Source organism: Syngnathus typhle, linkage group LG5, assembly GCF_033458585.1.
Source record: "Syngnathus typhle isolate RoL2023-S1 ecotype Sweden linkage group LG5, RoL_Styp_1.0, whole genome shotgun sequence".
NCBI lineage: Eukaryota > Metazoa > Chordata > Actinopteri > Syngnathiformes > Syngnathidae > Syngnathus > Syngnathus typhle.
The window spans coordinates 16,035,418-16,063,355 of NC_083742.1; the positions used below are offsets into that span (position 1 = coordinate 16,035,418).

General features: G+C 44.7%; 2 protein-coding genes across 7 annotated transcripts; one reads left to right on the plus strand and one right to left on the minus strand.

Annotated features, from left to right (window-relative positions):
- Positions 1 to 24: 24 nt before the first annotated feature.
- LOC133154645 (membrane-associated phosphatidylinositol transfer protein 2-like) lies at positions 25 to 25,551 on the plus strand. 6 transcript variants are annotated; one of them, XM_061279511.1, is made up of 25 exons: positions 26 to 622; positions 8,515 to 8,726; positions 11,556 to 11,770; positions 11,912 to 12,033; positions 12,607 to 12,840; positions 12,960 to 13,286; positions 14,317 to 14,412; positions 15,539 to 15,643; positions 15,726 to 15,778; positions 16,451 to 16,695; positions 16,900 to 17,089; positions 17,235 to 17,354; positions 17,416 to 17,633; positions 17,700 to 17,875; positions 17,960 to 18,130; positions 19,368 to 19,532; positions 19,904 to 20,158; positions 20,431 to 20,579; positions 20,654 to 20,770; positions 20,831 to 20,947; positions 21,012 to 21,160; positions 21,657 to 21,806; positions 21,884 to 22,064; positions 22,152 to 22,280; positions 22,505 to 25,551. In XM_061279511.1, exons 2-25 carry the CDS (start codon positions 8,649 to 8,651, stop codon positions 22,880 to 22,882), a joined length of 4,140 nt encoding a protein of 1,379 aa, XP_061135495.1. In that variant the 5' UTR covers positions 26 to 622; positions 8,515 to 8,648; the 3' UTR covers positions 22,883 to 25,551. The 6 variants fall into 6 exon arrangements, with proteins under 6 accessions (XP_061135492.1, XP_061135493.1, XP_061135494.1 ...); XM_061279508.1 differs by having other exon boundaries at positions 25 to 622; positions 17,416 to 17,875; XM_061279509.1 differs by having other exon boundaries at positions 25 to 611; positions 17,416 to 17,875.
- On the minus strand, positions 25,004 to 27,035 carry arl6ip4 (ADP-ribosylation factor-like 6 interacting protein 4). Its single transcript, XM_061279516.1, has 5 exons — positions 26,745 to 27,035; positions 26,272 to 26,655; positions 25,850 to 25,967; positions 25,710 to 25,779; positions 25,004 to 25,626 (listed from the first exon to the last, which is right to left on the minus strand). Exons 1-5 carry the CDS (start codon positions 26,890 to 26,892, stop codon positions 25,570 to 25,572), a joined length of 777 nt encoding a protein of 258 aa, XP_061135500.1. The 5' UTR covers positions 26,893 to 27,035; the 3' UTR covers positions 25,004 to 25,569.
- Between the last annotated feature and the right edge of the window lie 903 nt (positions 27,036 to 27,938).

Genomic DNA, 27,938 nt, shown 5'->3' on the forward strand with positions numbered 1-27,938 from the left:
CACTTGTGTGTCTTTGGCGTGTCTCGGTGTGACGTGCTGCTAAGGGACTGTGAAGTCTCGCTGCGTTTCAGACTTGCGAGTGACAACTTCACGATGGCGGTGGTGGCGGCGTCTCTTCCTCGTTCACGTCTTGGTCCTCGCCCTCTTCACCGCCAGTTGGCTTAAGCTGAGCGCCCCACACCCGGACACGTCGCAGCCCCCGTGCCGCCGACTCCCGCCAAACGGGTGGAAATAAGGGCGTTTTTTTGTGGACGTCGCCCGTGAGCTAAGTTTGGCCTTTTTTTTAGTGGCGGAGTGTTGTGTAGCCTCTCCCGTTGCCAAATGTGCGGCCCTGAGTGGCAAAAAACCTCGCTGGAGACGAGCGGGTGTACGGCGTAAACACACGCCGAGGATGTGCTGATGACGACGGCGATGTTTTGTGGTCGCGTCATCTGTGCTCCGCGTCGTCGTCAAGGAAATCGGGACTTTTTTTGGATGGGGTTGCACTCGCTACGACCTCATGGACTTCACCGGGTGGGCGGCTGCCGCTGAGTCCCGCTGACTCCGGAGAGGACCCCTCCCGCCCCGCCAGGTGAATAAACCGGACCGGGTTCCTGGTTCCCAATGCCGAGGTACATCGCAGGTATGTGATGAGAATTTTTCTCATGGCTGCTATGTTGCTAGGTAACTAAGTGCCGGGTGGGTTTACGTTGGTTCGAAACGCCCCCTTCCCTTTTTAGGTCCAATTTTAATGATGATAACTTTTGCACCTGGTTCTTTCTGCCTTGTGGCCCTCACGCTGTGTCAGCGAAGTTATCTTCAGAACGAAACCAGGAAGTGTTCATGCAGTCAATCATTCGCAGCTTTTACTGACTACCACAGCAGGTCCACGCTCCATGGGGCATTTAATTTAATATGGTGGCTCTCTATTTCTGTTGATAATTTTGATTATTAATCATTGCTGCACTCCACTGTCAACCTGACGCGTTACCCATCGATAGTGTTTAATCTCCAAATGTTGCTCATTCATCTTTTGGGGTCCAAATGATGCTATTTCATTATTGTATTTCCTCCGTTTCACCCCAAGAGACCAGCTCACAATCAGCCTATTAATTGATTTGCTATATAGACAGCAACCTAAAAACAATCAACATTAGAGGCCGAGCTACGGGGTGCTAAGGAGTCATGTCTGTATCCAAAATATAACTTGCAAGGGCGATGTGGGATGTGACCCTGACTTGTTATGTCAACAAAAAGTCAAGTCAGTTACTTACAGTTACATAAGGACAAGACGAGACTCGCATTTGCACAAATCGAGAAATGCTGCGTGTCGGGATCATCACGTTATCCCGCCGTAACGTGTCGAGGCTGGCGTGACGCTTGTGGAGGGATGTTGTGCAAAAAGATGTGATCTGGTCACGGAGATGTCATTTCACGCTGCCATTACACCAACTTCCTTCTCTATTTTCTCATGACAACTCAGGATATTTATTCAAAGTGACATCCTCGTAAATCTTTCAAATGCTTTTAATGTTGTCAATGTATTTTTTTATTGCATAACCAGTTTTTAGAGTGGGGTGTGACACTTTTGGCGCTTTGGCCCGAGGAACTGTTCATACGCACGCATGCACATACACATACAGGGCGTGGCCTACCGCCATGCAAACACAAAAATCCTTTAATTGCCAAAGTGCCACTGTTGATTCGTCATTTAATCCTTGGTTGGGTTGATCACTTTTGTTATGTGCCAGAGATCCCCCTACAGTTTATACGCCTAATTAGCTTTCAAGCCACTGTGGAATTCACAAGTATGAATTGTATGAAAATAAATACACATCATTGAAAAAAGTTGCAATATTTTGAGGATATTGGTGTAATTTAACAAAGTTATCATTTCATTCACAAAAAGTGCCATGCTTTAAAGAAGTTGCCATCATGAAAATATTTGTGTGATTCTACAAATGAAAATTTCATGATGACACCAATAACATGCATATCAAGGATAATATGGGAATATTTGTGATTTCTTTTTAATTTAAAAAAAAATAGAAATAAAAGCCTTGATTTGACGTTTTTTTTTTTTAAAACAAACTTGCATTTTAAAGAAATTTGTGAGAGTTTATGAGGAAATAAAAAAATTACTTCCAAGATAAATATCACAAATGTTGTTCAGCTGGTTCCAACTGTAGAAGACGAAGCAAGGCCCCTTTATGTTATCTTGGGTCGCGTAGTGCAATTATTTTTTTTTTTTCACCCCCCTCCGTAGCTAATAAGCCCCACAGGCAGTCGGCTCACGCCTTCTTTGCGTCACTTGTTTGACAGTCAATAGATTTTTATTGGCGCTGGCAGCACTGCGGGCGATTTAACAAGTTTTATCCTCAAATAGAGCCCACCTACTCACAAGACGCCATGCAGGCACTATTTTGGTCACCTTTTTCAGAGTGTCGTGTGCCCGAGGCGTTAAAGCAAGAAGCGATTTGTGCTAAAGGTTCAAGGTCGCTACCTGCGCGCCCTTTGGAACGTCATGTTCAACACAAATGAAAAGAAGGTGATTTGTCTTATTCAGCTTTCCTAATTGTGTAAAAAGATTTTAGCAATAGTGATAAGCAATTTGAATCAATTTGTTTTGGATTTAGAATAACATGTCAAAATGTGCAAAAAGTTAAGCACTCCAAATACTTTTGGAATGTGAATACCACGGCTGAAACGATTAGTTGAAAATTTCAATCAAAAAAAAAAAATGGTCGACACAAAATCTCTGCCTCAAAGCTTTGCTGGGATCATTTTTCCAAATTGAGTAATTTTACTTCAAATATTCATAATGCTTCAATTTCTAGGTGACTAGGGCTAAAAGGATCGATTGTTTTTAAATATCGCAAATATCCGTTTTTATCCGATTAATCAACAACATAAATACTAGAATCATTGATCAAAAAATTAATAGCTATATAAAAAGTAAAGACTCAATGATTGTCACGCACATCTGGGTCTGGTCAAATTTGTCCTCTGCATTTAACCCATGCCGAGGGGAGCAGTGAGTAGCAGCGGTGCCCCGCCCGGGAATCATTTGGTGATCTGACCCCCCAATTCCAACCCTTAATGCTGAGTGCCAAGCAGGGAGGCAATGGGTCCAATTTTTATAGTCTTTCATATGACCCGGCCGGGATCCACAACCTTCCAGTGTCAGGGCGGACGCGCTACCACTAGGCCACTGAGCTGGATAAAACAAATGCATTATGGGATATGTGTATAATTTGAAGGAAAGAAAATCTTAAGAGACTTAACACAAAATTTGGAAAAATAAAGCGGAATTTGCAGCCATAATCAATGAGCGCCATTTTCTTCTTGAGTAGACGCTCATCCTGATGCCGTTTCAAATAATGCCGGAAGTGGATCCTGCTTTAAAGGCGTTTAATCAAACCGCCACCCCCTTCCTCTGTCCTCAATGTACTGTACGTCTGTAGTGAAGGGAGGGAGGGGCTGCTGTTTCCTCTTCATATTTTTTTTTCTTTCTTTCACGTGACGGGGAGTTCAGAGGTTGTCAACGAACCTACGTCAGTCAAAGTCCAGCATCCTGTTAGATGACGGATTGCCTTGTGTAATGGGAAAGTGTCGTTTGCATAGCTAAGTTTTTTTGTGAGCACATAGCACCACCGCCGGACACCTGACTTTAGCGTGGATTAAAAATAAGACCCCACACACACACACACACACACCGACCCCACCTCGCCCTCATGCTACACAATTGTGTATCCAAGTTACTTTTGTGGAAGGTTTTCAGACAAAACCGTCGGTTCAAAGTGTAGCATGTCCGTGCGTGTTGCGGCAATAGCTGCTTTTACAGGCTTTGCAGTTTGATAAGAAAAGGTGGTTAAAAAAAAAAGGAACAGAAACGGAGAGCATGACCTCAACTAAAGGAAAGGACAAATGGCCTTTTATGGTCAGCAAGAGTGAGAGTGAGACACTGGTGGGACTCACTCACTCATTCCATTCTTCCTTCTTGCTTTATAGAGTTTTTTTTTTTCTTATTAACTACTTGGTGATAGGTCACAGGAATAAAGAATGTGCATGTGGTCAAAATCATTCACACGAGTTTAAAAAAGAAGATATAATTGTGTTCATTAATACCGATTTCAAAATGAATCAAAATTCCGGAAATATCCATTTTTTGGGAGATATTTGACGATAAGCCACCCAAGCATCTGGAGTTCGTTTTCTTTTGACGGCTGATGAATGACTCATTTCTCAAACGCAAGCTTGAACATAAATATCTCTTGATGGCGAGCTCCGTTACATTTCCGACAAGACAACCAAAATAGGACGTTTGGGCATTAATATTTGTGTAATAAAAATGAAATAAACTTCTGTGTCATCTTAAAATGTGTTTCTGTTGGCCCAAAAAAAAAATCACTTATATTTAGTATTTTGTTCCCTTCGTGTAGCCAGCTCCAAACCGACCCAAGCCTCATTTTTGACCGGAACGTTTTTGTGCTACCGCGGTAGCGAGAATCAGAATCGGGCCCTCGTTTGTGCGAGTGGGCTCCGCTTTCCTCATCCCTCTCGACTCCCTCGTCTCGCCCGCCAATGAGCAGCCGGCGAGCCCCCTCAGTGTCTCCATGGCAACCCCATCCGCCCTCCCCTTCAAGCCATGATGGAGCGGATACAGGGGCAGGGACGGAGAATGCGTTTTGGCCTCGGGCGTTAACATTTTCCCTCATAAGGTTGCCACATTATGTGATTATTCCAATAAGCTCAGCAAAAAAGCGTGCAGCCTTTACGTCGCAGTACTTGGACGCCAAATGGATAAATCAGATTGGGAGAAGCCAAAATAAAAATCAAACCACTCAATTTCACCAGTTTTCATGGAATTGGCTGGACCAGTTTATCATAACAGGACGTACAAACATCTCAAGGACCCTTGTCTGAAAGCTTTTTGACCGCTGTCGTCTCATGTGGAGGCATTGCTCTCACACAAAAGCTTTGATTGAGGTTGAAGGAAAAAGCAACAAAAAGCATTTCCTGCGGCCTGAATGAATTTACTAATGGTCTCCTCCAAATGACAGCGTAGCCACGCTATCCCTTTATCGGACCCTAACCCCCCCACACACACACACACACCGCCCCCTAGACAGTTATGTAAGCGCTCCACGGTGCGAGAGATCCTTGTTTAACCTCGGCTGATTAATCCTAGTGTCATTTGCATATAAGGTCATCTAATTTTGGACGCGGGGTGAAAGCATGGAAAACCAACGATGAGCGCCAGCTAGGCGGAAGAAGAAAACAATGCAGGGAAATTGTTGGTGTCCACTTTTTAATTAAAAGCTGCTTCCCTCCTGCGGGAAGTGTTCTCCTTATGCACCTCGAACACACCGAAGCATGGTTAGCATGTCCGTATTGTAGTTAGCATCTCTTGAGAGCAAAACTTGTCCACATATTAGCCGCCTGCAAGCCCGAGCTGTTTTTAAGTCTTACAGTAGGAGGAAGAAGATCCTGACGAGGAGGAGGAACACAATGGAGAAGATGCTCTGAGGGTGTAGGGGGTATTTTTAGCTCATCCCCTTGGTGCAACAATGACTAAAGAAGAAAGGCAGGTTGCACATCCCACTGGGTTCGTCGTCGTTTTCTTCCCGCCTCCCTTGTCCCACCTGTCCCGTGAGGCGGAGCCTCTGTAGACATACTTGTCACTTTATGGACGTCACACAAAGTGTCTTTGGTGCAAACGCCCCGAAACGTGACCATCCTATTTACGAGGGAATCTGTTGACCTAAACTGATTTGCTAATTGTCTGTTGACAAAAGTATTAAGAAGCACCTCAATCCATTTCTGTGGACCATTCAACAAACTCAGTGTTTTAAAACCTTCCTAAAAAGTTTTTTATTTTGCAATGATTTGCATCAAAAAAATCATCATTAGGATAAATATTCTAGGGGAAAGATTTTGGCAAAAAAAATTTTTAGCCAGAGAAAAACGGTTGTAATGAATAAAAGTAAAAAAAAAAAAAAAAGTATTGCAAAATTACAAGCAAACGTTTTCAAATTTGACCATTATCAGATATGTGTCAAATCTCTGCTTAGTAGCAACAATTGTACCCCCACACGGTATCATATTGAGCCCTTTGACATTTTAACCGGACGGCTGGCTAAGCGCATCATGCATCATGGCCTCAAGACGGTTCAGCAGTGTTTCAAAAAAAAAAAAAAAAAAAAAAAAAAAGGCCCCAGATGAGGCGAGCAGTTGCAGCACTGTGCTCGCGGCCATCCGTTGTGGAGTACCAACGGGATCCTCGCCTCCTGATTTTTTTTTTTTTTGCACCGCTCTTGCGTCACTGCCTCCAGGGGGGGCTATTTTTAGAACTGGACCAGCATATTCGCCCAGCAAACGTCAGGCGCTATGCTTGCGTATGCCCGGATTATTGTGACGGAGCTATTTTTACTCTCTATGTGTTGTGCGGATGTGTTTTTTTTTCTGGGTCAAGCGTGGCACTCGCACACGAGAGTGTTTCAGGTCTCGCATCTGTATCGGGCTCCAAGGGAAAGCAGGAGAAACGGATTTACAAAAAGTAGCCTGTGTATTGCTGCTGTGAAAAGAGATTATACATTAGGGCAGCGGTTGTCAAACTCAAGAATGCGAGCTGTATCTTGGAGGTCCACAAAATAATTGACAATAGTTTAATTCCCAATTTATTAATATAGCTATATATGAGGTTTGGCATACAATAATCTTTTATTTTTAAATACTCCTGCCTGTGCTGTTGACGTTTCTGTAGCTTTTTCTCACCTCTAAAAATTCATATGGGGCATATGTGTCAAAATTCTGTGAACACATTTAAACTTACTGAAACACTTTTTTTTTTTTTAAATACATTGTAAATTATTCAAACAAATCTAAAAAAAATCAAGTCTAAAATGAAGTGATGCCTTGTAACTCAGAAAATATGGAAAGAATTAAATGGAAAATAACAAATTATTATTGCCATGAATCTGTTTTGCTTCAATTCTTTCGACATTGTGCTGCTCCTTTTGGTGTACCCGCCTCGACCACCAGGGGGCTGTATAATACAGATGGACATTCTCACAGCACCTTAGTAAGCAGCACTAATCATTCTTGACAGAGGATAAAAAATATGAGTACAGTTGTATCGTCACGTATGCGTTGATGTTCAAATATTTGTTATGTTGCTTGTTATGAAGTGCGTTGATCTGACTTCACTGCCGCCGCAATGACGCATTTCTTAATAAACTCGTAAGTCTTAAGTCCCAACTGGTGACCTCTCGGGCTCTTCTTGCGGGCCCTTCCGCTAACCTACTTTTATCCCAGCTTCTCCCGAATGAGCAGTTATTTTTAGCTTATATACGTGGGGTCCTGCTCTGATTTTTTTTTTTTTTTTTTTTCCCTGCCGGTAATGTACTTCCAAAAAAAGCAAGGCACAAGTAGTCAGTTAGGTAAGCGCTCGCTTGTCTTCATGTGCCTGCGGGTGCAAGTCGTGTTGGGTGCTCACTCAGGATGTTGTTGATCTTCATTCTTATGAGATGGCAACTTTTTTCCTCCCCCTTAAATTTGAAATTGTGTTTGTGACTTTTTTTTCCCCAAATAAAGTCCACTGTAGTGTAGTCCATTAGGTAAGTATTGCATGTCTGCATGTGCCCGCAGGCTTAAGTGATGTGGGGTATCCACTCAGCCTACGTAATCGTGCCCCCCCACCTCCACCAGGTGCCGCCACCAAAGCTGGCCTTTGTTTGCCGGATAAATAACACAGTGGGACCATTAGCGCGGCACTGGCGATTAAGGGCCGGCCGGCTGGCCGGCCGCCAGGGAAACATGCTCAGGAATGAGTGGATGTTAAGCTTATGCAATGCTTGCGAGTCACTTTTTGAACGCGTAGGTCGCTCTTTTTTACCTTGTACGAGCTCCACGGCACAAAAACAGCGGCCCTTGTTAAAACTGAGTCAGTTTAACAGACACACTTTAAAAGATGTCAGATGTGGTTTGACTCCCGTTTCAGACGCAAAAAGTTTGGAACTGATTGATCTCAATCTCATGTTTTTACATCTCAAAAATCGGACACTTGAGCAGGGGTGTGCAGACTTTTTATACCTCCACTGTTGCATCCAGCCTACCTCACACCACCCACACGTTGCGGATGTCCAACCACCAACCCTCGCCTTGTGCCCAGCGCATGCTTGTTTCAAGGCGGCTATTTGTGCAATTGTTTGGGGGGGGGGGGAAGGGGGGCATCCGAGTACATTACGCAATTCTCCCCACTAAAACTCTAATCCCTCTTATTGCCAAGTGAGCCCCCCCATGTGACGGAGCCCAAGGTCCGGGGACACACACATCCACACATCCGCACACACACACTAAGCATCGACCTTGTGTATAAGTAGCCAAGTTTATCAAGGGAAGGGCTTACTCGATCAGGAGAAGCTGGATGGGGCAGCGACGCATACAAAGTGCAGCTAGCTCATTGTGAGCTGTGCTCTCTTGTCTTTTCACAACTTTCTCTGCTGGGATCTTAATTTCTCCCCCTCTCTACAGGAGCCATCCATGAGGACGTCGGCTTGGCAGATTTGAAGCGTCGCTTGTAGGAAACCTGTCTTTCTCCCCATCCCCATCCCCCCTTTCCATCGCCCCTCTACCCTGTCAGTCATCGCCCCACCCCGCCCTCCACCATGCTCATCAAGGAGTACCGCATCCCCATGCCCATGAGTGTGGAGGAGTACCGCATTGCCCAGCTCTACATGATCCAGGTGAGGGGACATGTGGTAGGTGGTCAAGGTCACCAAGGCCCGAACACTGTCGGAGGCGGGACCTAATCAATAGGCCGATCGCCCATTCTGATATTTATCAGGGGAACTGGCATTAATCCCCACGAAAAAAACATCATGCAGCTATGACATAAGTGAATAGAATGTAAAGAAATCCAATTATTTTTGCCACTTTGTTTTTGCTTCAATTCAATGGTTATTGGGCGGGCTCGCCTTCGCCTCCTAGAGGCAGTACAATTCAGACCTAGAGACGCTCGCCAGGAAGAGTTTCACAGCAGACTTAGTCAACAGCTCAAACTCTAAAGCAAAGTTATGCGACTGTTTTAATTATACAACAAATTTTTAGTTTGACAGCAAATGTCACCGGGAGTGGCAATAAACAGCTTGAGGCCTCTTTTTGGAAGAATTTTGTTAAACAAAACTCGTATCTGGGTGGGGCAGCGAGAGGAGGGATACGCATGTTTTATCGTAATGGTAAAAAAAAAAAAAATCTCTTGCATATACAATTTTGCTCATACGGGGATGGGAAATTTGCACAATATCATCTTTCATGATGTTCGAAGTTGTCCAAGCGGAAAGAAGCCCAAAATTAGGCGGAGGTGGCCACCTCGGATTTGATATCCAGCAAAAAAAAAAACTGCATTTTTTTTTCCCCTCCTCATTTGGTGCGCGCACATGCTGGAGGATTTATTTTAATCCAGCGGTGCTGCCAGCTGATCCGCTGCACACCCAGGAGAAAGGCCGACTCGTCATAACGGTCTGCATTATTCAACAGCGGCTCTACTTTCTCGACAGTCTACCCTTTTTACCTCGGAGACATTTTCACTGACAAAAACCCCGATGGAGCGTTCAGGGCTGAACAGTATTTTTTTTAATAAGCTAAAATAAACGCAAATCAATATGAAAGTGCGTTTATGCCTCAATTGGGTTTGATAACTATGGAAACACTTTGACCCGCAGTTCACTACGACAACTTCATGAAATCTAGCTGATCGGGAATGTGAGTCATCAACTATGCAAAAACGGTTCCGGGATTGCTGTACTTTTTTTCTTTTTTTTTTTTTTTCCCCCCCCCCGCTGATGTTTTGCGTACCGACGCGTCGATCATGCAAAGGAGCGGAGTCTGTAACGCCAGTGGCCTGTAATTACCTTTCCCCCTGACCCGCACCGCCTCGTTGTTGGGGGGCTGCCGTCTCCATGGCAACGGTGACATCACTAGCAGCAAAGTGCCAGTGCGGTCAGGAGGGGTTGATGGCAAAAAAGTGAGTGAGAGAAAGAGAGAGAGAAAGGGATGGAAGGAAAATTAGGGCGTGGGTTTGGTTGACGTTTGGTCGCCCAGCATTTACATTATCAAACGCCCTGAAATACTTGCTGCAATAATTTTGTGGTTTCTTTCACCTTTATAATTGGCTTATTAATGTGTATTTGTCAATTTTTAACTTATTTTGTATTAATATAGCTCAAGTGATGATGTAGTTTTTTATTGGGAATAATGGGAAAAAATAGCGATATCAAAAGTATTTATTAACTTTATTTAATTTGATTAAATAATTGGAAATCGTAAAGTACCATTTTGTTCATGCAGTACATTTATCTTTTTTTTTTTTTTTTACAAAAACGATCAATTTATTCTATTAAAACAAAACTAGTACAAGTACTAATTTTACATGTACATTACAAAAGTTTCAATTAGTTTTGTCAAGTAAAACTTATTGTGAGTAAAAATATATTACACTTCATTAAATCCATTGATCATTAGTTTATATTTTTGATCAATTTTTTAACCTCATCCCTGAAAATGTCCAATTTCTCCCTAGCGCACCAAAGTTTGCCATCTCCTGATGTAGCCTGGTTGCCACGGCAACAGCAGCTTCGTCAGAGCGTCTCTGTTCCCGTCCCTTCTTCCCGCTTTCGTCCTCTGTGACGACTCATTTTAAATTCAGCCTGGCCGCTGTTGGGTTTGGGTGAGAAATGAAATATGGTCGCCGCTGCGCCTCTGCATCTCAATCGGAAAACTCCCATCAACTAACTTGCAGAGAAGAAAACAAACAAACACGCTGTGACTCCCTGACAGCTGTACAGCTGAAGCCTTTCGCGTCGACACCGTTTTAGCGATGACATGGGCTTTACAGTGGAAGCAATTTTTTTAATTTTTTTATGACCGCAAATGACATTTACAAAAAATACTATAATTTATTTTTTAATAATTCAGAAGAAAATAGCGCCTTGTAATATAGTTCAGTGTTGGTCAAAACTCCTTAGTAAGCCGTATCAAATATTCCTTCTTTGCAGAGGATAAAGAATAGATGTCTCCAAATGTTGTTAGGTTTTGTGTCTGCTTGTGTGTAACATTGTGCTGCATTTATTGTTGCAGCAAGTAGGGAGTTAATTGCCAGACCTGATTCCTGCAGTCAATTTAGGGAAAGGAGAAGCCGTGCGATGAATCAGCCCAGTTTGCCGGAGGAGGAGGAGAACACTGAGCGTCCGGCGTAGCAGACCTCGTTACCGATGACAGGTCATTCATTAGCCGCAGGCGCCGCGCTCTACAGCAACGCAGACGCAGCCCGCCTCACACCACCCAGACACAAAATGTTCCAGTATGGGGACTGTTTTTAGGGCAACGAAACTATAGTTGGGGACAGAGGAGAGCTCCAAATGCCAGTTCCTTGCGGCGCAGTATTAAAAATGACCCAAAAATATTTGGAGCCAACATCTTCAACGACAAACCCTTTTATGGATAACTGGTGACAGAAGTCATATTTTTCCAAAATGATCTGTTTTGTGTTGACTTTTTATTTCTTGTTATGGCAGAAAAAGAGCCGCGAGGAGACCTGCGGCGAGGGCAGCGGCGTGGAAATCCTAAAGAACAAACCGTACACGGACGGACCGGGCGGCACTGGCCAATACACCCACAAGGTTTACCACATTGGCATGCACATTCCCAGCTGGTTCCGCTCCATCCTGCCCAAAGCGGCGCTGAGGGTGGAAGAGGAGTCTTGGAATGCTTACCCTTACACCCGCACGCGGTGAGCATAATTGTGATAAATCTTGCAAGAATCAAATGATATATTTTTAAGTAAAGTCGTATATTTAGAAACAATAGTAATATCATGAGAAAAGAGTTGTCCGAAGCTACATCATTAAGCACCATCGTGTGCTCCATCCAGGTACACGTGTCCCTTCGTGGAGAAGTTCTCCATCGACATCGAGACGTACTACATGAGCGACACCGGCAACCAGCCGGACGTTTTCAATATGTCGGCCGCCGACAAAAGGCAGAGGACAGTCGGTAAGGCCGCAAAGTGTTTACTTGTCAACAGACATTTTTCATGCTGCATTTTCTGCACTGACTCCGCATAGGGATGGGCGATATTGACTTCAAATCAAATCGCTCGCTTCCTGTTTTCCACATGAGTTGCTGATGAGGCCCTCATGTGGCCAACAGTTGCTACTGCAATACATTTTTAAAAATTATTTGAGAAAATATCTATTTTGTTTTGGGAGTATTGTTATTATTTTTTTAATCTTACTAAATGCATTTTTATTTTTAAAATATTTAAGGATATTTGGAAAAAATGTATGGAGTTAAAAAACTAAACAGTATTGCTATTCTTAACCATAAAGTATTTTTATAAAGATGTATCTTATGTTTATTATGATGTTCAAAATATACAGCATTTCTTTTAAATTATTTTATTAGTTTTTAAAAAAATGACCTTTTTAAGTGGCTAAAAAACGTGTGTGTGTGTGTGTGTGTATATGTATATATATATATATATATATACACATATATATACATATATATACATATATGTATATATATATGTATATATATATACTTTTTTTGTTTTTCAAACGGCAGACCCTATTGATATAGTAACGGAAGCCATCGCTCCCCACGAGTACAAGGCGGAGGAGGACCCGCGGCTGTACAAGTCGGCCAAGACCCAGCGAGGCCCCCTGCTGGACGACTGGATAGAAGAGTACAACAACAACCCGGGCAGGATGCCCATCATGTGCGCCTACAAGCTGTGCAAGGTGGAATTCCGCTACTGGGGAATGCAGTCCAAGATTGAGAGATTCATCCATGATGTTGGTTCGTATTTTTCTGAAGTTGTATATACAGTGATGTCTTGAGATTTGAGTGACCCAGGTGTGGAGTTTTTCAAGATACAAGCTTTTCAATGACAATCTTGTTGTATTCCTTTCTCCTAGGACTAAGAAAGGTAATGGTACGCGCCCACCGGCAGGCCTGGTGCTGGCAAGACGAGTGGTACGGTCTGACCATGGAAGACATCAGGCAGCTGGAGCTGGAGACCCAGCTGACCCTGGCCAAGAAGATGGCGCAGTTCTGCCAGGTGGAGGAGGCCACTGAAGCCAACGGGGAGACGCCGCCTGCTGTCAAGGAGCAGGAGGCCAAGGAGGCGGCAGAGGCGGAGGTGACGGTCAGCGGCTCGGCTACCAACACGCTGCAGCCTCGCGGCGTGCTCACCAAGCAGTGGTCCACCTCCTCCCGCTCCTCCCGCTCCTCAAAACGAGGAGGTGCGAGTCTCTTCATTCTCTCTATTGTTAGTTTTCTATATCAGTATAGTATTTATTAAAAAAAGTAATGGTTTATTCATATTTATGTTATATTAAGCATTACATTCTTTGTTTAAAATGAATATACATTTTTACTACTGTATATTTAAAATATTCCAATTGTTTTAGTGTATTTAAATATATATATGCACTATGAAATTCCAAATATATATATATAATATAATACATATATGATATAATAAATATATTATATATATGAAAGAGGCAATGAATAATATTTTAGTGTATTCCAATAAATATTACCTTAGAATATTTTAAAATGATCACGAATGACTAAGATGTAAATTTTAAATATTATATAGTAGTATATGTCGTTTTTGTAAAATGGTCAAAGTCAATCAACCTCAAATTGACATGGCTTCACTGTATTACATAACTGTATGTAACCTGTTGGATTACAACTGTGCTATTTTTAGCAACCACAGCCGCAGCTCACTGGCTGTGGGGGGGTGGGGGGTCTGCCACCTGTGCCCAGACTCGCACACATGCACTTGTGGGTCCTCGCATGCCTATTTTTAGAAGCGGCGTGACATCTCAGACCAGCTCCAACTGCAACCGCTCCACCATGATGGACCAGACCTGCCAATTTCCTCTGTTTTTCCCCAGCATGCCGCAGTCTCGCTGCCTGGGAGCTGTGCTGGGTTGTTGCGTGTTTATATAACACCCCATGTGTGGGAGTGGAAGCCGGTGGTGCAATATTTCTTTGTGCTAGGTTGGGAGAGTGTGTTAAAATAAGATGGAAAATGCAAAATCTCTCCCACTGTATTTTTAAATGGGTGTTTTGTGCACCAATACCAAGAAATTTACTCCGACACACCTGCATAAAGTACCTCGGTACCTTGTGCCAAGATGTTTAAATGTGAAAAATGCAAAATAATGAAATATGTCATTTTTTCACTGTGTTTCAAAATTGTGGATTTCTACCCCGTGGCGTTTTATTGTAAACATCCAAATGTTTGTCTCTCGCCAGTGAGCCCGTCCCGACACAGCATTTCGGAGTGGAGGATGCAGAGTATCGCGCGGGACTCGGACGACAGCTCGGACGAAGAGTTCTTCGACGCTCACGGTAAGATACAGTTTTTGTATGGGATCTTACAGAAAAGCGAGCGCCTGTCTATACATAGACGTGTATTCACCCGAGCCCTTTTCCAGGAAGCTGACTCGCATGCATCTCTCTAACCACAGATCAGTTCTTAAGCTTCCCAGATACCCAGCATGCTTTGGGCTGCAGTTGAAATAAACCTCCTCCTCCTCCTTCCTATGCACCTCCTACGTCCTTCCACCCTGCCGGATGACTTTGTCCCAGGACTCAGGCCAAGTCGCTGGTTGGAATGTCAAATGTTCATAATTCACACACTCTCTCCCATGATACATAGACCTCAGCGAGCAATAAAACCTTCCTTATTGTTTGTTGGCATCGTTTCAATGACGATGAAGGAGAACATTACAAGACCTGTTTTATTTGTCCTTAAGGGTGCAACATTAGCATGCGTGCATACATATATATATATATATAGAGAGAGAGAGAGTGAGAGAGAGAGGCAACTCAAGCAAGATGCCGTCCCCCATCAAAAGCGGTGCTTTTGGATATGCGATGATTCTGCCCAACAGCAAAAATAATTTTGGAAATGAATGAAGTAGAGGTAGATAATTGAATCAATGGCATGAAACATTAAGCAAATAAATTCTAATGAAAAGTGACTCATGTATGTAGTTTGTTTACCCGTTTCCTTTGTGTTTATCAATGACAGAAGAACGTCATGACAAACATTTTTACATGCCATAACTTAGGCAACACTGGTGATATTCAATATGAGCTCCTGCAGTGATACTAGTTGTTCTTCACAGGATAGAAAATATATGCCTATAGGCATTAGGTTATCTCTCTGGAAGCTCTTTCAAATTAAATACAACACAATATAAATCACAAAATAAATTAATAGAAATGACAACTTAAAAGAAACCACAAAGCTACACTATCATAGTCAATACTTTTTTTCCCTGACCCAAAATCGAGGAAGTGGTTGTTTTCTGAGAAGTCCAGCGTGCTTAGGTCCAAAAGAAACTCTGTCTTCTTCTTTGACAGTTCTACGAGTGGCTTCCTAAAACAGTGCCACTCTGTTACGGTGGCGTAGTAGTGCAATTGTAGTTACTAAATGCTTTTTTCTCTTTTGTATTTATGTGTGTCGCAGAGGATTTCTCAGATAGCGAGGAGGTCTTACCCAAGCAAATCACCAAGTGGAATTCCAACGACCTCATGGACAAAATCGAGGCTCCCGACATGGAAGAAACCGCTGGTAAGACGAGGAAAACGATGACGCGGCGATATGATTGGTGAGGACGGCCTGGCCGTGACAACTTTCTTTGGCGTATTTGCAGGCGACATGGCGGTGGACTACGACAGGGCGGCCGGCGGCGAAAGACTAGACGAGGTACTGTCTTGAAGGGAACATCTAATGAATTTTCATCAGCATTTTTCTTCCCCCCTATGATATTTGCATTGAAATATCAACTCGGGCACTGAGTTGTACTAATGAGGAGAGGACAAAGAGCGTCCGAGTGCAAAGGCCATAAAGGAGATGGACTAGATGCTCAAACGGTTTTCCATTCGGTCCATCCTTGAGCGTCTGTGTCCTCTTCTGTTCAGATGCGAGTCTCCTTTAGGGTCCCAGCCGATAGCGCTCCCATTCCCAGCATCACAATAACGCGGCACCAGTCCGTAAGTAGCTCACACCCAGTTTCCTGTGAGCCCACCCCTCTAGTTTCCCACGGAAACCTAAAATCCTGAGTGACCCTACCCCCCCCCAATCCGTAGTTCCTGCCCAACCCCGACCCAGCCTTACCCAAACCCTGTGCCGTTTTCTGGCAACTGTGGCGCTTTTTGCTACATCTCGTGTTATGTTATCTTAACTCTTTCAGTGCCATTGACGGTTATAGACGTCAACGTTTGGTTACCCCTAATAACCCATAAGACTTTATTGTACAAATTCCACTTGTTGCACCCCCCCCCCCCCCAACATTACAAACATAATTTCCTAATGCGATGCAGAGAACAAGCACCAGGTGTTCTCCAGTTGTACCTGATGTCCGTCTCCGCTCCGCAGGACAGCTCGTCCCAGCAGTGCCTGCAGCCCTCCAAGATCCACGTGCTCATCCTGGTCCTCCACGGCGGCAACATCCTGGACACGGGCGGCGGCGAACACAGCGGCAAGCAGGCCGACGTCAACACCATCGGCGCCGCCTTCGATTCCGTCATGCGCGTCCACTACCCGGCGGCGCTGGGCCGCCTCGCCGTCCGCCTGGTTCCGTGTCCTGCCATCTGTGCCGAAGCCTTCTCCCTGGTGTCCAAGTAAGTTAGTGTTGGGTCGTCTAACCTCATCTGTCTTTGTCCGGTTTCATCACTTACTGCTAGAAATCAGCAGTGTACAAAATGTAGCTGAGATTGAAATAAGAGGATTATTTTGAGGAGTGGAAAATGTATATAGTAAAAGAAAAAAACTGAAAAATGTATTTAAAAATTGCTGAGCATGCGCTCTTTGTCTTGCCGGGGCAGCCTGAGCCCGTACGGCTACGACGAAGGCTGTCTGTCCAGCAGCCAAGATCACATCCCGCTGGCGGCCCTCCCCCTGCTGGCCACGTCTGCGCCTCAGTACCAGGAAGCCGTGGCCACCGTCATCGTCAGAGCCAATCAGGTCTACGCCGATTTCATCAAATCTCTGGACGGCGCCGCCTTCTCCGGCCAGGTTTGGTTTTTTTTAGCCATATTTTTTTATTCTCTTTTGAAACAAACAAAATATGCTACCATAGGAATCGGTGTCAAGGAAGTGAATTGACAGCTATTATAGCTGAGAATTTTCTGTGCTCTGATGTCCTTTGCGATTTCTGTAGGTCTGCCTCGTCGGGGACTGTGTGGGAGGAATACTCGGGTTCGACGCTCTGTGCAGCAGCACCCAAACTGTCAACGAAAGCCAGAACAGCAGCCGGAGGGGCAGTCTCGTCAGCGTACAGGTGCTCAATACCTCGCAAACCTCTCAATATCCACTCACTCAATGTTTTTTTTTTTTGGCAGGACCAGGACCTCCTGTCGCCGGGCACCATTATCAACTGCGGGCAGGGGTCGGCTTCGCCCACCCTGGAAGGCAGCCGGCATTTAAGTCGCAGCAACATTGACATCACGCGAAGCATCTCGAGCGACGAGAGCAAGAAGCATCAGCTGCAGCGCAAGAGAAGTGACTCGTCCACCTACGAGCTGGACACCATCAAGCAGCACCACGCTTTCCTGTCCAGGTACCACCGTGGACAAAATCACGCTTTGCCCCTTTCAAATGAGTTGACTTTGCAATGTCCTCGCAGCTTGCACTCCAGCATCCTGCGGGGTGACGGGGCATCGCGCAGGTCCAGCAGCAGCACCATGCTCGATGGAAGCGCGTTGGGCAAGCTGGACTTTGAAGTATCTGACTTTTTCCTCTTCGGCTCGCCGTTGGGTCTGGTGCTAGCCCTGAGAAAGACGGTCATCCCTATGCTGGACGGTAAAAAAACGAGCGTTATGGTCAAGAGAACAAATAAAGTGAATGGCAAACGAACCCCCCCCCCCCCCCCCTTTGCCCTGGCAGTGGCCCAGCTCCGACCCGCATGTCAGCAGGTATACAACTTGTTTCATCCGGCTGATCCTTCCGCGTCGCGCCTGGAGCCTCTTCTGGAGAAGAAGTTCCACCTGTTGCCTCCCTTCAATGTGCCGCGTTACCAACGCTTCCCTCTAGGGGACGGGAATTCCACTCTGCTGGGTGAGTCTTACGGCCACGTGCTTACCATACACGCACACTCACACCTTTGTCACATGTGGGTGTCATCCTGCATTTCATCTCTGCCACACTACAATGAGCATTGTCTCCAAAGAAAAATGCAGCATTTTTCTTGTGTGTGTGTGTGTTTGTTGGGAAGCCAAATGTGGTCAGAGTCCTGCAAAAGGGTTCATGTGTGGACCGCTCGTCACGGCCGACAGTTTTGGTTATCGGTGTCTACATGAGAATCCTTTGGCGTGTAACTTGTGGAAAGCATTTAACACGACGCAGGTTTGTTCAAGTGTTGGACCATCTGTACCTTGGCGTCCTTTGAGTATTGGGAGCTCTGTACCGTTCATTCCATTTCTGTAGTTGAATCAAGACGCTTGCAAAAAACATGGGCTCCACTCAAGGCTTGACTCTTTCTTTTGTCTTTTGTTCTTGCTTCATATGTTTTTGTGTCTTCCTTGTCCTTCCTTCCTTCCTTCCTTCCTTCCTTCCTTCCTTCCTTCCTTCCTTCCTTCCTTCCTTCCTTCCTTCCTTCCTTCCTTCCTTCCTTCCTTCCTTCCTTCCTTCCTTCCTTCCTTCCTTCCTTCCTTCCTTCCTTCCTTCCTTCCTTCCTTCCTTCCTTCCTTCCTTCCTTCCTTCCTTCCTTCCTTCCTTCCTTCCTTCTTTCCTTCCTTCCTTCCTTCCTTCCTTCCTTCCTTCCTTCCTTCCTTCCTTCCTTCCTTCCTTCCTTCCTTCCTTCCTTCCTTCCTTCCTTCCTTCCTTCCTTCCTTCCTTCCTTCCTTCAACCCGGCATCTGTAGTGGAGACAGTCCAGAGCAACGCTCCGCTGCTTCTTGACAGCGGGCCGCCCGTGTTGCTTCGCTGTCAAGAGACCATCAGCGAGACGTGCATCCCCGTCCCCGTGCTTAACTGGCAGGAGGGCGCCCTCAAGGCTACACCCGCCACTCCCGAGTGTGTGTAGCCGCTCCTGTCACGTCACGTTCCCCCCTCAACCTTCCTCATCCTCGCTTGTCTTCCTCTTTCATCATTGCTCGATAGTGTTCATCGTGTGTTTTGTGGACGTGTTTTTGATTAAGCTTCAGAGGCCATCGGAAGTTGATCTTTGCCTTGAGCAAAATCACGGGTTGTCTTCTGAAACCATGACCCCCACCCCCCACCACACCTCTCCTTCACCATCTCACCTTTACCCTCATCCCCTGTCTAACGGGATCTCCCTTGTTTCGGCTCCATAGCGGATGTTGTTCAGTCTCATGGTGGTGTCTTCATGGACAGTTCGTACCCCTCATCCCCCATCATGGGCCCCTTCTCCCGGGGCCAGCGGCGCGCCAGTGAGGTCAGCATTGCCAGCCAGGTGTCAGGAATGGCAGACAGTTACACTGCCAGCAACATAGCCAACAGTAAGTGTTCGCCCAACGCCACCACAGTCTCATCTACACACACACACACACACACGATGTTCTTAGGCAGGTAGAAATGAAGACCCCCGCACCCTGTTAGTTCAGGCAGAGGTCCACAGAAGAGCGCCCGCTATGTTGTCTGTTTCACCGTCTTGAGTGTTAAATGCAAGTTGCATTTTCTCCCAATGCTGCAACGACCAACCAGTCTTGTTGTGGTTTCTTTTTCTGTATGTGTGTGTGAACGTCCCACCCACTTGCACTTGCACACACATTGTAACCAAAATCCCATTGAGGTTTTCTTCCAGATGGACACGCCGCAGCGCCCATGGTTTGTTTTTCACGTTTTTTTTTTTTTTTTTCCCCCCTTTCAGCTCATACAGACTCGTTTAGTCAGTCCAAAAGTTCTGGCCTTTTATCCCAGCTGGCCCTGTCATCCCAAAACAAATTCTTCTTAAAAAGCCCCCCCAAATCCCGCAAGAAACTCAAAAAAACCACAGACGAGAAAGATGGGGAGCCCATGCTGTGCGACAATCAAAGTGTAGGATCCGACACTTGCACGTCTCCTGGCCTGCACAGAGCCATGTGCGATCTGATCTCGCTGGATTCCCAGACGGAGGTGGACCAAGGTATTGCATCCGGCGGACCCGTGAGGCTCAGGAAGCTTCTCCTCAATCAGGAGCCGATCTTCTCTTCAATCAAATAACCTTCCTCTTGTCTCTGATGATTTTTCGGTGGTTTTTTTTTTGTGTTTTTTTTTAACTTCCGCAAATCTCTTCCTGTAGATCAACACCTGCTGCTGGGATTGGTGGCAATGGGCTCGCTGGGCTTTGGTCTTTGTCAAATGATTTATGGTGTGACTGCGTGTGTGTGTCCGCCACTCATTGCGTTCCCGTCCCAGTTGCAGCTCGCTGGTGGGGCACCAAGCGCATGGACTTTGCACTCTACTGCCCCGACGCGCTGACCGCTTTCCCCACTGTGGCGCTGCCGCATCTTTTCCACGCGTCCTACTGGGAGTCCACCGACGTGGTGTCGTTCCTCCTCAGACAGGTTGGAGCGCATTACGCGTCGCTCGCCGCTCTGTCCGCGCAACCCAAAGGTGATGATCCAAATGTGTGCTGAAGGTTATGAGGCACGACAACTCCAGTATCCTCGAACTGGACGGCAAAGAAGTGTCCGAGTTCAAGCCGTCCAAACCTCGCGAAAAGTGGTTGCGCAAGAGGACTCACGTCAAGATCAGGGTAGGATGTCTTTGGAAGCAAAGTAGCTTCTTCAAACGACTAATTGACATACTTTTACAGAACGTGACGGCCAACCACCGCGTCAACGATGCTGTGTTCACCGAGGACAGCCAGCAGACGGTGACCGGTCGCTTCATGTACGGCCCCCTCGACATGGTCACGCTGGCCGGCGAGAAGGTTGGAACCTTTTGTCTCAGGCGTGTGTGCCTTTTGTGTTTGTTGAATGTGTGTGCCGCCGCAGGTGGACCTTCACGTCATGACTCAGCCTCCGTCGGGAGAATGGATTTACTTCAACACCGAGGTGACCAACAGCAGCGGCCGCGTATCTTTTGTCATTCCTGACGACAAGCGTCTGGGCGTCGGCGTCTACCCTGTCAAGATGGTTGTCAGGTGAGCTATAAGTACCGCTCTTGGAAAAATACACACTAAAAAAAAAAAAAAAGTCAAAATCTTTTCAGAAAGAAAAGTAATTAGGAAGTAGCACTTTGAGATCTGGTGTCAACTGTAAAGTGCGTTATAAGTCAAATGTATTATTATTATTAATAATCCCCCCCCCCCTCCCAAAAAACTCCAGAAAGTCAAATATTTTTAAAATAAAATTTTTAAAAAGTTGTACGTACTTTCTTGAGGAAAATGTCCCGCATTTGGAAAGTATTTCTTATTCAACCCCAAATGGTCAAACATGTTTTATGAGTCTAATATTTTACTGGAAAAAGTCAATTTAAATTTTCAATGAAAAAGTGTTGTCAACAAAAGTTGCACAATTTCGTTTTTAAGGAAAATGTAATATTCTGGAGAAAAATATTTTGCCAATGTACGTACATTTTAAATATAGGTCGTTTCTTACAAAGTAAACGGTAAAACATGGATTCCATTTTTTTTTCAGGGGCGACCACACGTTTGCCGACAGCTACCTGACGGTGATCCCCCGCGGGACTGAGTTTGTGGTTTTCAGCATCGACGGCTCCTTCGCCGCCAGCGTGTCCATCATGGGCAGCGACCCCAAAGTGCGGGCGGGGGCCGTGGATGTCGTACGGTAAAATCTTTTTCGGCGAGCTCACTGTTTTTGACCCCTGTGTGAAGGTTAAGATATTGTTTTGCGTGCATGAGCAGGCACTGGCAGGATTTGGGCTACCTGATCATCTACGTGACGGGCCGACCGGATATGCAGAAGCAGAGAGTGGTCGCCTGGTTATCACAGCACAACTTCCCGCACGGCATTGTGTCCTTCTGCGACGGCCTGGTGCACGACCCGCTCAGGCACAAGGCCAACTTCCTCAAGTCGTTGACCGAGGTCTGACTGTGTGTCTTAATGTCAACATTTTGGACAGTTGGAAAAAAATCTGGGTACAAAATGTTCATTGTCTTCTCGTGGTGTCAGGCCAACATGAAGATATTTGCTGGCTACGGGTCCAGCAAGGACATCTCCGTGTACAGCTCCATCAACTTGCATCCATCGCAGATCTTCATTGTTGGTAGACCCTCCAAGAAGATGCAGCACCAGTGTCAGGTAGTATAGGCAAACTGTTTGTGTTCCAATTTGAACAAATTTTGGATTCAAGCTTTTTTTGGAAATGCATGACTTTATGAAAAGTATTTGACATTCAAACAAGGGTTAGCATTTCAAACTCGGGTTAGGGTTTCAAATTAGGGTTTCAAACAAGGGTTACGGTTTCAAACTAGGGTTAGGCTCCACTGCTCGTATGAAGAGTATCATATTTTTCGTGTCGACAGTTCATCACGGAGGGTTACGCGTCCCACCTGTCCCAGCTTGAGCACAACCGCCGCTCGCGCCCGGCCAAGTCCAGCAGCACCCGCATGGTCCTGCGCAAGGGCAGCTTCGGCCTGGGCGCCAACAGCGAGTTCTTGCGCAAACGCAACCACCTGTTGCGCACCATCTCCTCGCAGCCCGCACCCAGCTCGCCCACGGCGGGTGGCGGCGGCGGCGTCCACAGCCGTCCCGAGCGTACGCAGAGTCAGTCGGACGGTGAGCGTGGAGCCGGCCATGCCCACAGCCAGGGGGCGGCACAGCGCAGCATGAGCATCACGGCCGGCTGCTGGGGTCGCACCAGCACCACCAAAATGGAGGCCGGGGCACTCAATCCCAAATAAGTAAGTGGCTACGGTTAGGGATGCAAAAAAAAAAAAAAATGCAAGTAGTCGATGCCTCCTTGCATTTAAAAAAAAAAAAAAAAGTCTACAATTGCCTTTATAGTCAGCCTCCTGGGTTCCTTTCCAGACACAAATTTGGTTGTGTATTTTTAATTTGACCCCTTCCACACACTTGAGAAACATTTTAACTTATTAAAACACTTAATTCACACAATGACACCCAAATCCTGTGCTTTGGCACCTTTTAGTGGCAAAAACTGTTTTAGTCCTCCCCAAAACACAACAAAAAAATGCTGACATACAGATTCAAAAGATGAATACACAGATGACATTATTCATAATGATCATGAAATACATAAATATCACAAATTGTGAAATATTTTTACTTAAATTTCTTAAAAATGTGTGTGAATATCAAAGGAACTATGAGGAAAAGTAGCCGTTTGGCGCCATCCTGTCGCAATTGTAACCGTTTTTAACCGTCATTTACTTGTGTTTATGGGAGGGGGGGGGTCTGTCTTAACAAATGAAATCAGAAACGTGTCAGAATTTACACGTTAATGCCGTTTCAACTTTATTGTGCCCATCAAAAGAAATGGCTTTGAGGATTTGGTCTGTGTGAACTGTGAACATACCACAAACTCTCCACTAGCACCCAGGCTAAATTTAGCTCCCCAACTATACAAAACTCATCCAAGTGGAGACGCATCACTTCAACACCAACTCTTCTTTGGACAGTACTTCAGCGCCAAAAGAAAAGAAAGAGCCAAAAGAAAAAAACTCCACATGCGAGGAAATCCTATACCTCTTTCAAGTTTGGCGTATCAATCATGATTTATTTTTTTTTTTTTATGCCACTGGGTCCAAAATGCTGTAAAATTATGCTCCGAACTTGCAAGCACAACAAAGACTTATAGTGGAATAGATTCAGAGAAGAAAACTGGATTTGCTGTACCCTTTTTCCACCACAAAAATCCTTGTCACGTCAAGGAAATCAATTCTGACCCTTTAACTGCATGACAAACCGCTCACATTTTTACATGTTTGGGCTGCACTGAGGGAACAAAAAAAAAAATCACACTTTCTGAGATTTAAATTGTAATATTATCCGAATACGTACTATATTTTCCGGACTTGTATTTTGTTTTACCAAAAGTACTCAAATTTTTATGGAAATGATTAATAGGTTAAGACTGTTTTAAATCCAAAAAATAGTCCAAAAAATATTTTAATCTCATAAAATTAGGGCTTTTTTTCCCCACTTTTTATCTCAAACAACCTTTTCTTCTGAAAAATATTTTTTTTCTTGAACGTCTTGGATTTTATTTTTTCAAAATCACAAACGAGAAAAAAAAAATGACCGACTATTTTCTTGAAAATATCTAACTTTTCTTGAAAATATGTGCCGTGACTCCACGAATATTCTGAGGTGAACCTGCTGAAAAACTGAATGTGCCAAAGTTCTCATAGCCGAGAGGGAACCATGTCATGTGTTTGGATGCCTCCAGCCACAATGTTTGTACATTACTCTTGTGATATAGATTCTAAATAAGAGGACGCTTGTTCTGCACAAGTGCTGTCTGCTCCGCTCAGGTCTTCTTTACTCTTCACTTTTGTAATTTGCTGTTGATTTCAGTGGAGCAAAAACTTCTTTTTCATTCTTGGTGTTAGTGTGGCCTGGCACACGATTGTTATGTTTTTACTTCATCATTGTGATTATAATGACTATTGTTTTCTTGCCAATCACACTTGTGTTCTATTTATTATTATTATATTGTAACCTTTGTTAAAAGCTGTTTTGGAACTCTGGGAAGTGGCTTTGTCCCGCACGCTGTACAGGTGGTGTTGAATGTGTTTGTAAATGAGTGTACAAAATGTCATGTCCACATTTTAAAACATCATAAAAGATGTATAATAATGAGAACAATGAAATGAAAATGGGGGACGACCCAGCATGGCTGCAATGGACCAACATGCCAGGGGAAATGTGCAATATTTGTTACACCACATGCAAACACACGTCAAAGTGAGGATTAGCCCAAATTTTAGGACCTTGCCGAGACGGAATTCAGAGCGTGTATTGGGACATAGAAACAAATGACTTCTTTTGAAAACGTGACATTTCTCATAATTGTATGACTTTATTCTTGACACTGCCATCTAACACTGCTACAAAATATTTATTTTAATATCTGGAGGACTTTAGAAACATACAAATCGCCCCTGACAGTAAATGGATTTGCCCGGCCATTTTCTAAGATGAGATATTAAATAAGCCATAAAAACGGGCACTCTCAAATGAGGCAACAAAGGAGGATAGTGGAACTTGGGTTTACGCATTATTTGTTTTGTTTTTTTAATCATTTATTTTCATCTAAATGCCCATTCGCTTGATTTTCAGACAAAAACAAAGCAAAACTGTGGAACTGAGCTAATTCATTTCCTGGAACTGATGCGCTTTTATTTGAAGTATTCCGTAAGTTTGTATAAAGTGTTAAACAGATGGCGAGGCAAATTCCACAATGCAAGCTTTTTCGGAAACGATCATCAATGAAAATGGCTTTAATGTACAGTAAAAAAAAAAGACGTGTGTGTTGATGGGTAAAACGGCTTTATCCATATTCCCGTGTTTTCTAATGCAGTGTATAAACAAGAGAAATACATCAAAACGTCTTGTTTGTTTAGTTTCATCTGTTGAGTCCGAGCACTCTCTGGAAGGAATTCCCATCTCCCTTGGTGGCTTGCTTTGTGGGCAAAAAAGAAAAAATCACAATGACAAAACCATATATGTCATTTCTACAGTTATTGTCGATTTTGTTTGTCTTACCTTGTTGATGTCTTTGTGTTTCTCCTTGCTGACGATCTCTTCGATGATCTCGCCCTCACCTCGCACCAGTCTGAAAGAGTACACATAAGAGCAACCTTCTGTTATCAAAGTTCAGAGGCTAACAACAACCAACGACTCACCTAGTGCGGCCCGTTTCAGGGTCTACCACTCTGCGGATGACGCTCTGCCGGGCGTCGTATTCCTCTTTGGTCAATGGCCTCCTGGTGGCCAGCCGGGACTTCTGCTCGTCCGTCATAACTGTAAAACACGAGATTAAGCATGGCGCTCCGTGAATTCTGAATAGCAACAGAAAGGAATTATTACCGATTGAACGCGAGATTCCGTGACACTTTGCAAATTGGACGAAACATTTGATTTCATTCATTGACCTTCATTCTACCGAGCGACCAACAATTGCATTCTCTAAGACAAATTACGAACTACGACCTGAACAAGTTCATTCTCAAATTTGTGACCGGAACTTTGAACGAGTTCGTGTCGAAAATGTACTTTACCAACACTGCTTGCAACAAAATAATGGAGTTGTATTGTTGTGGGTCACCTGGCCCGAGCTCCACACCGCCATCGTCACTCTGCCAGAGCTCCAGAGAAGAAGAAGGTTTGGGTGGAGGGGTGCTTAACGGCTCTGCAAGCTGCATCAGCCTCTTCTGTATAGCGTCCACATGCTGCTTTCTACTGTTCTTCTCCTCCGCCTCCTCTTTCTTCACCTCCTTCTCCTCCACTTTCCTCGTTTTTAGTTTCTTCCTTTTCTTCTTTTCCTTTTTACGGCGCTTTTTCAGCTTGGCCTTCTTCTTCTTTGACTTCTTTGTTCTCTTTCGCTTCGTTTTTTCGTCACTGGACGACGACGAAGACGACGAGGAGGAGGAGGACGACGACGACGACGAAGAAGAGCTTCGTCTCCGTTTCTTTCTTTGTGTTTTTACACCTGAAGGTACGAACAGGTTGTTTCTTTTAGAGTTAGTTTTCCCGATAAAGTGTTTCTCCGTCATTGTTGCTCGTTAGCGTGGTACTAACCTTGACTTTTATGGGACTTTTTCTTCGATTTGCTCCGACTTCTGCTGCTGGAAGACGACGACGACGAAGCCCGAGATCTTCGTTTCTTCTTTTCTTTGTCATTTTTCTCCACTTTACTGTTTCTTTTCGGGGATCTGCTTCGGTCCATATCAGCTTAAACAGAGTCTTGATTTATAAGACAACCGAAATAACTAAGATTCAAGATGACCCAGATTGGAAGTTCACCACTGTAGTTATGTTAACGTCTCTGGTCCGTTTACAATTTGTTTCCGACGTGCACGTTGCGTCGCCTCTGACGTCACTACCGGTGTAGCCGCCATTTTCGAGGTGACGGTGCTTGAAGGACTCAAAATACATGACGTACTTTGTCGCAGTGGTCTATCCAACTTATTGCCATATTTAACCGGCCGAATTAGCGAAATTGTGAACCGTTGCTGTGCGTAGAAGGTGCAGCAACGTCTCCCACTATCACGAAATAAAGACGTTCAAGACAAGGGTGCGTTCGGTATTGCTTCCGAGCGTGCACTGTTTCACTGGAATGTTCGGAAACCACTGGGTTGTTCTAATTTACTATTCGGTAAATTACATTACACCTAAAAACGGAGTGCTGGTGCGCGCACTCGACGCTCCGACTGGAGACCCGGTGCACCAGTGCTGCATGCTTTCGGTAATGGGAGGGGAGCGGACTCTTTGTCTCTGAGCACACCAAAGTGCACAGGTGAGTGTGTTTCCGAACGGCCCCCGACACACACGCGCGCACACACACGCACAGTGGACTGTAGGATACTGATGTGCATTCCAGTTCTTTTAGGTGAACTGAATCTTTAGAATCAGTTCACTCAAAAGATTCGTTCAAACGAATCGTTACCCCTCCACTCTCACTGATCTTTTTTTTTTTTTTTTTTTTACAACATCCCGTGGATACAACCCATACACATCAATACAATACAATAATTTACTTTTATTATTATTATTTTAATAAACATTAAAACCTGTTAAAACTTGTCTGGTGTTTTATTCCTTGTATTTTTTTGGGGCATGAAAACAAAAATCTGACATTTGGTTAATTCAGTGCTTCTCAATTATTTTCTGTTACGCCCCCCCTAGCAAGAAGAAAACTATTCGCGCCCCCCCTCCCCACCGTGACTATCCTAACTTGTCTTGTAAGTCGTAAAATGTTGCACTGTCGCAAAC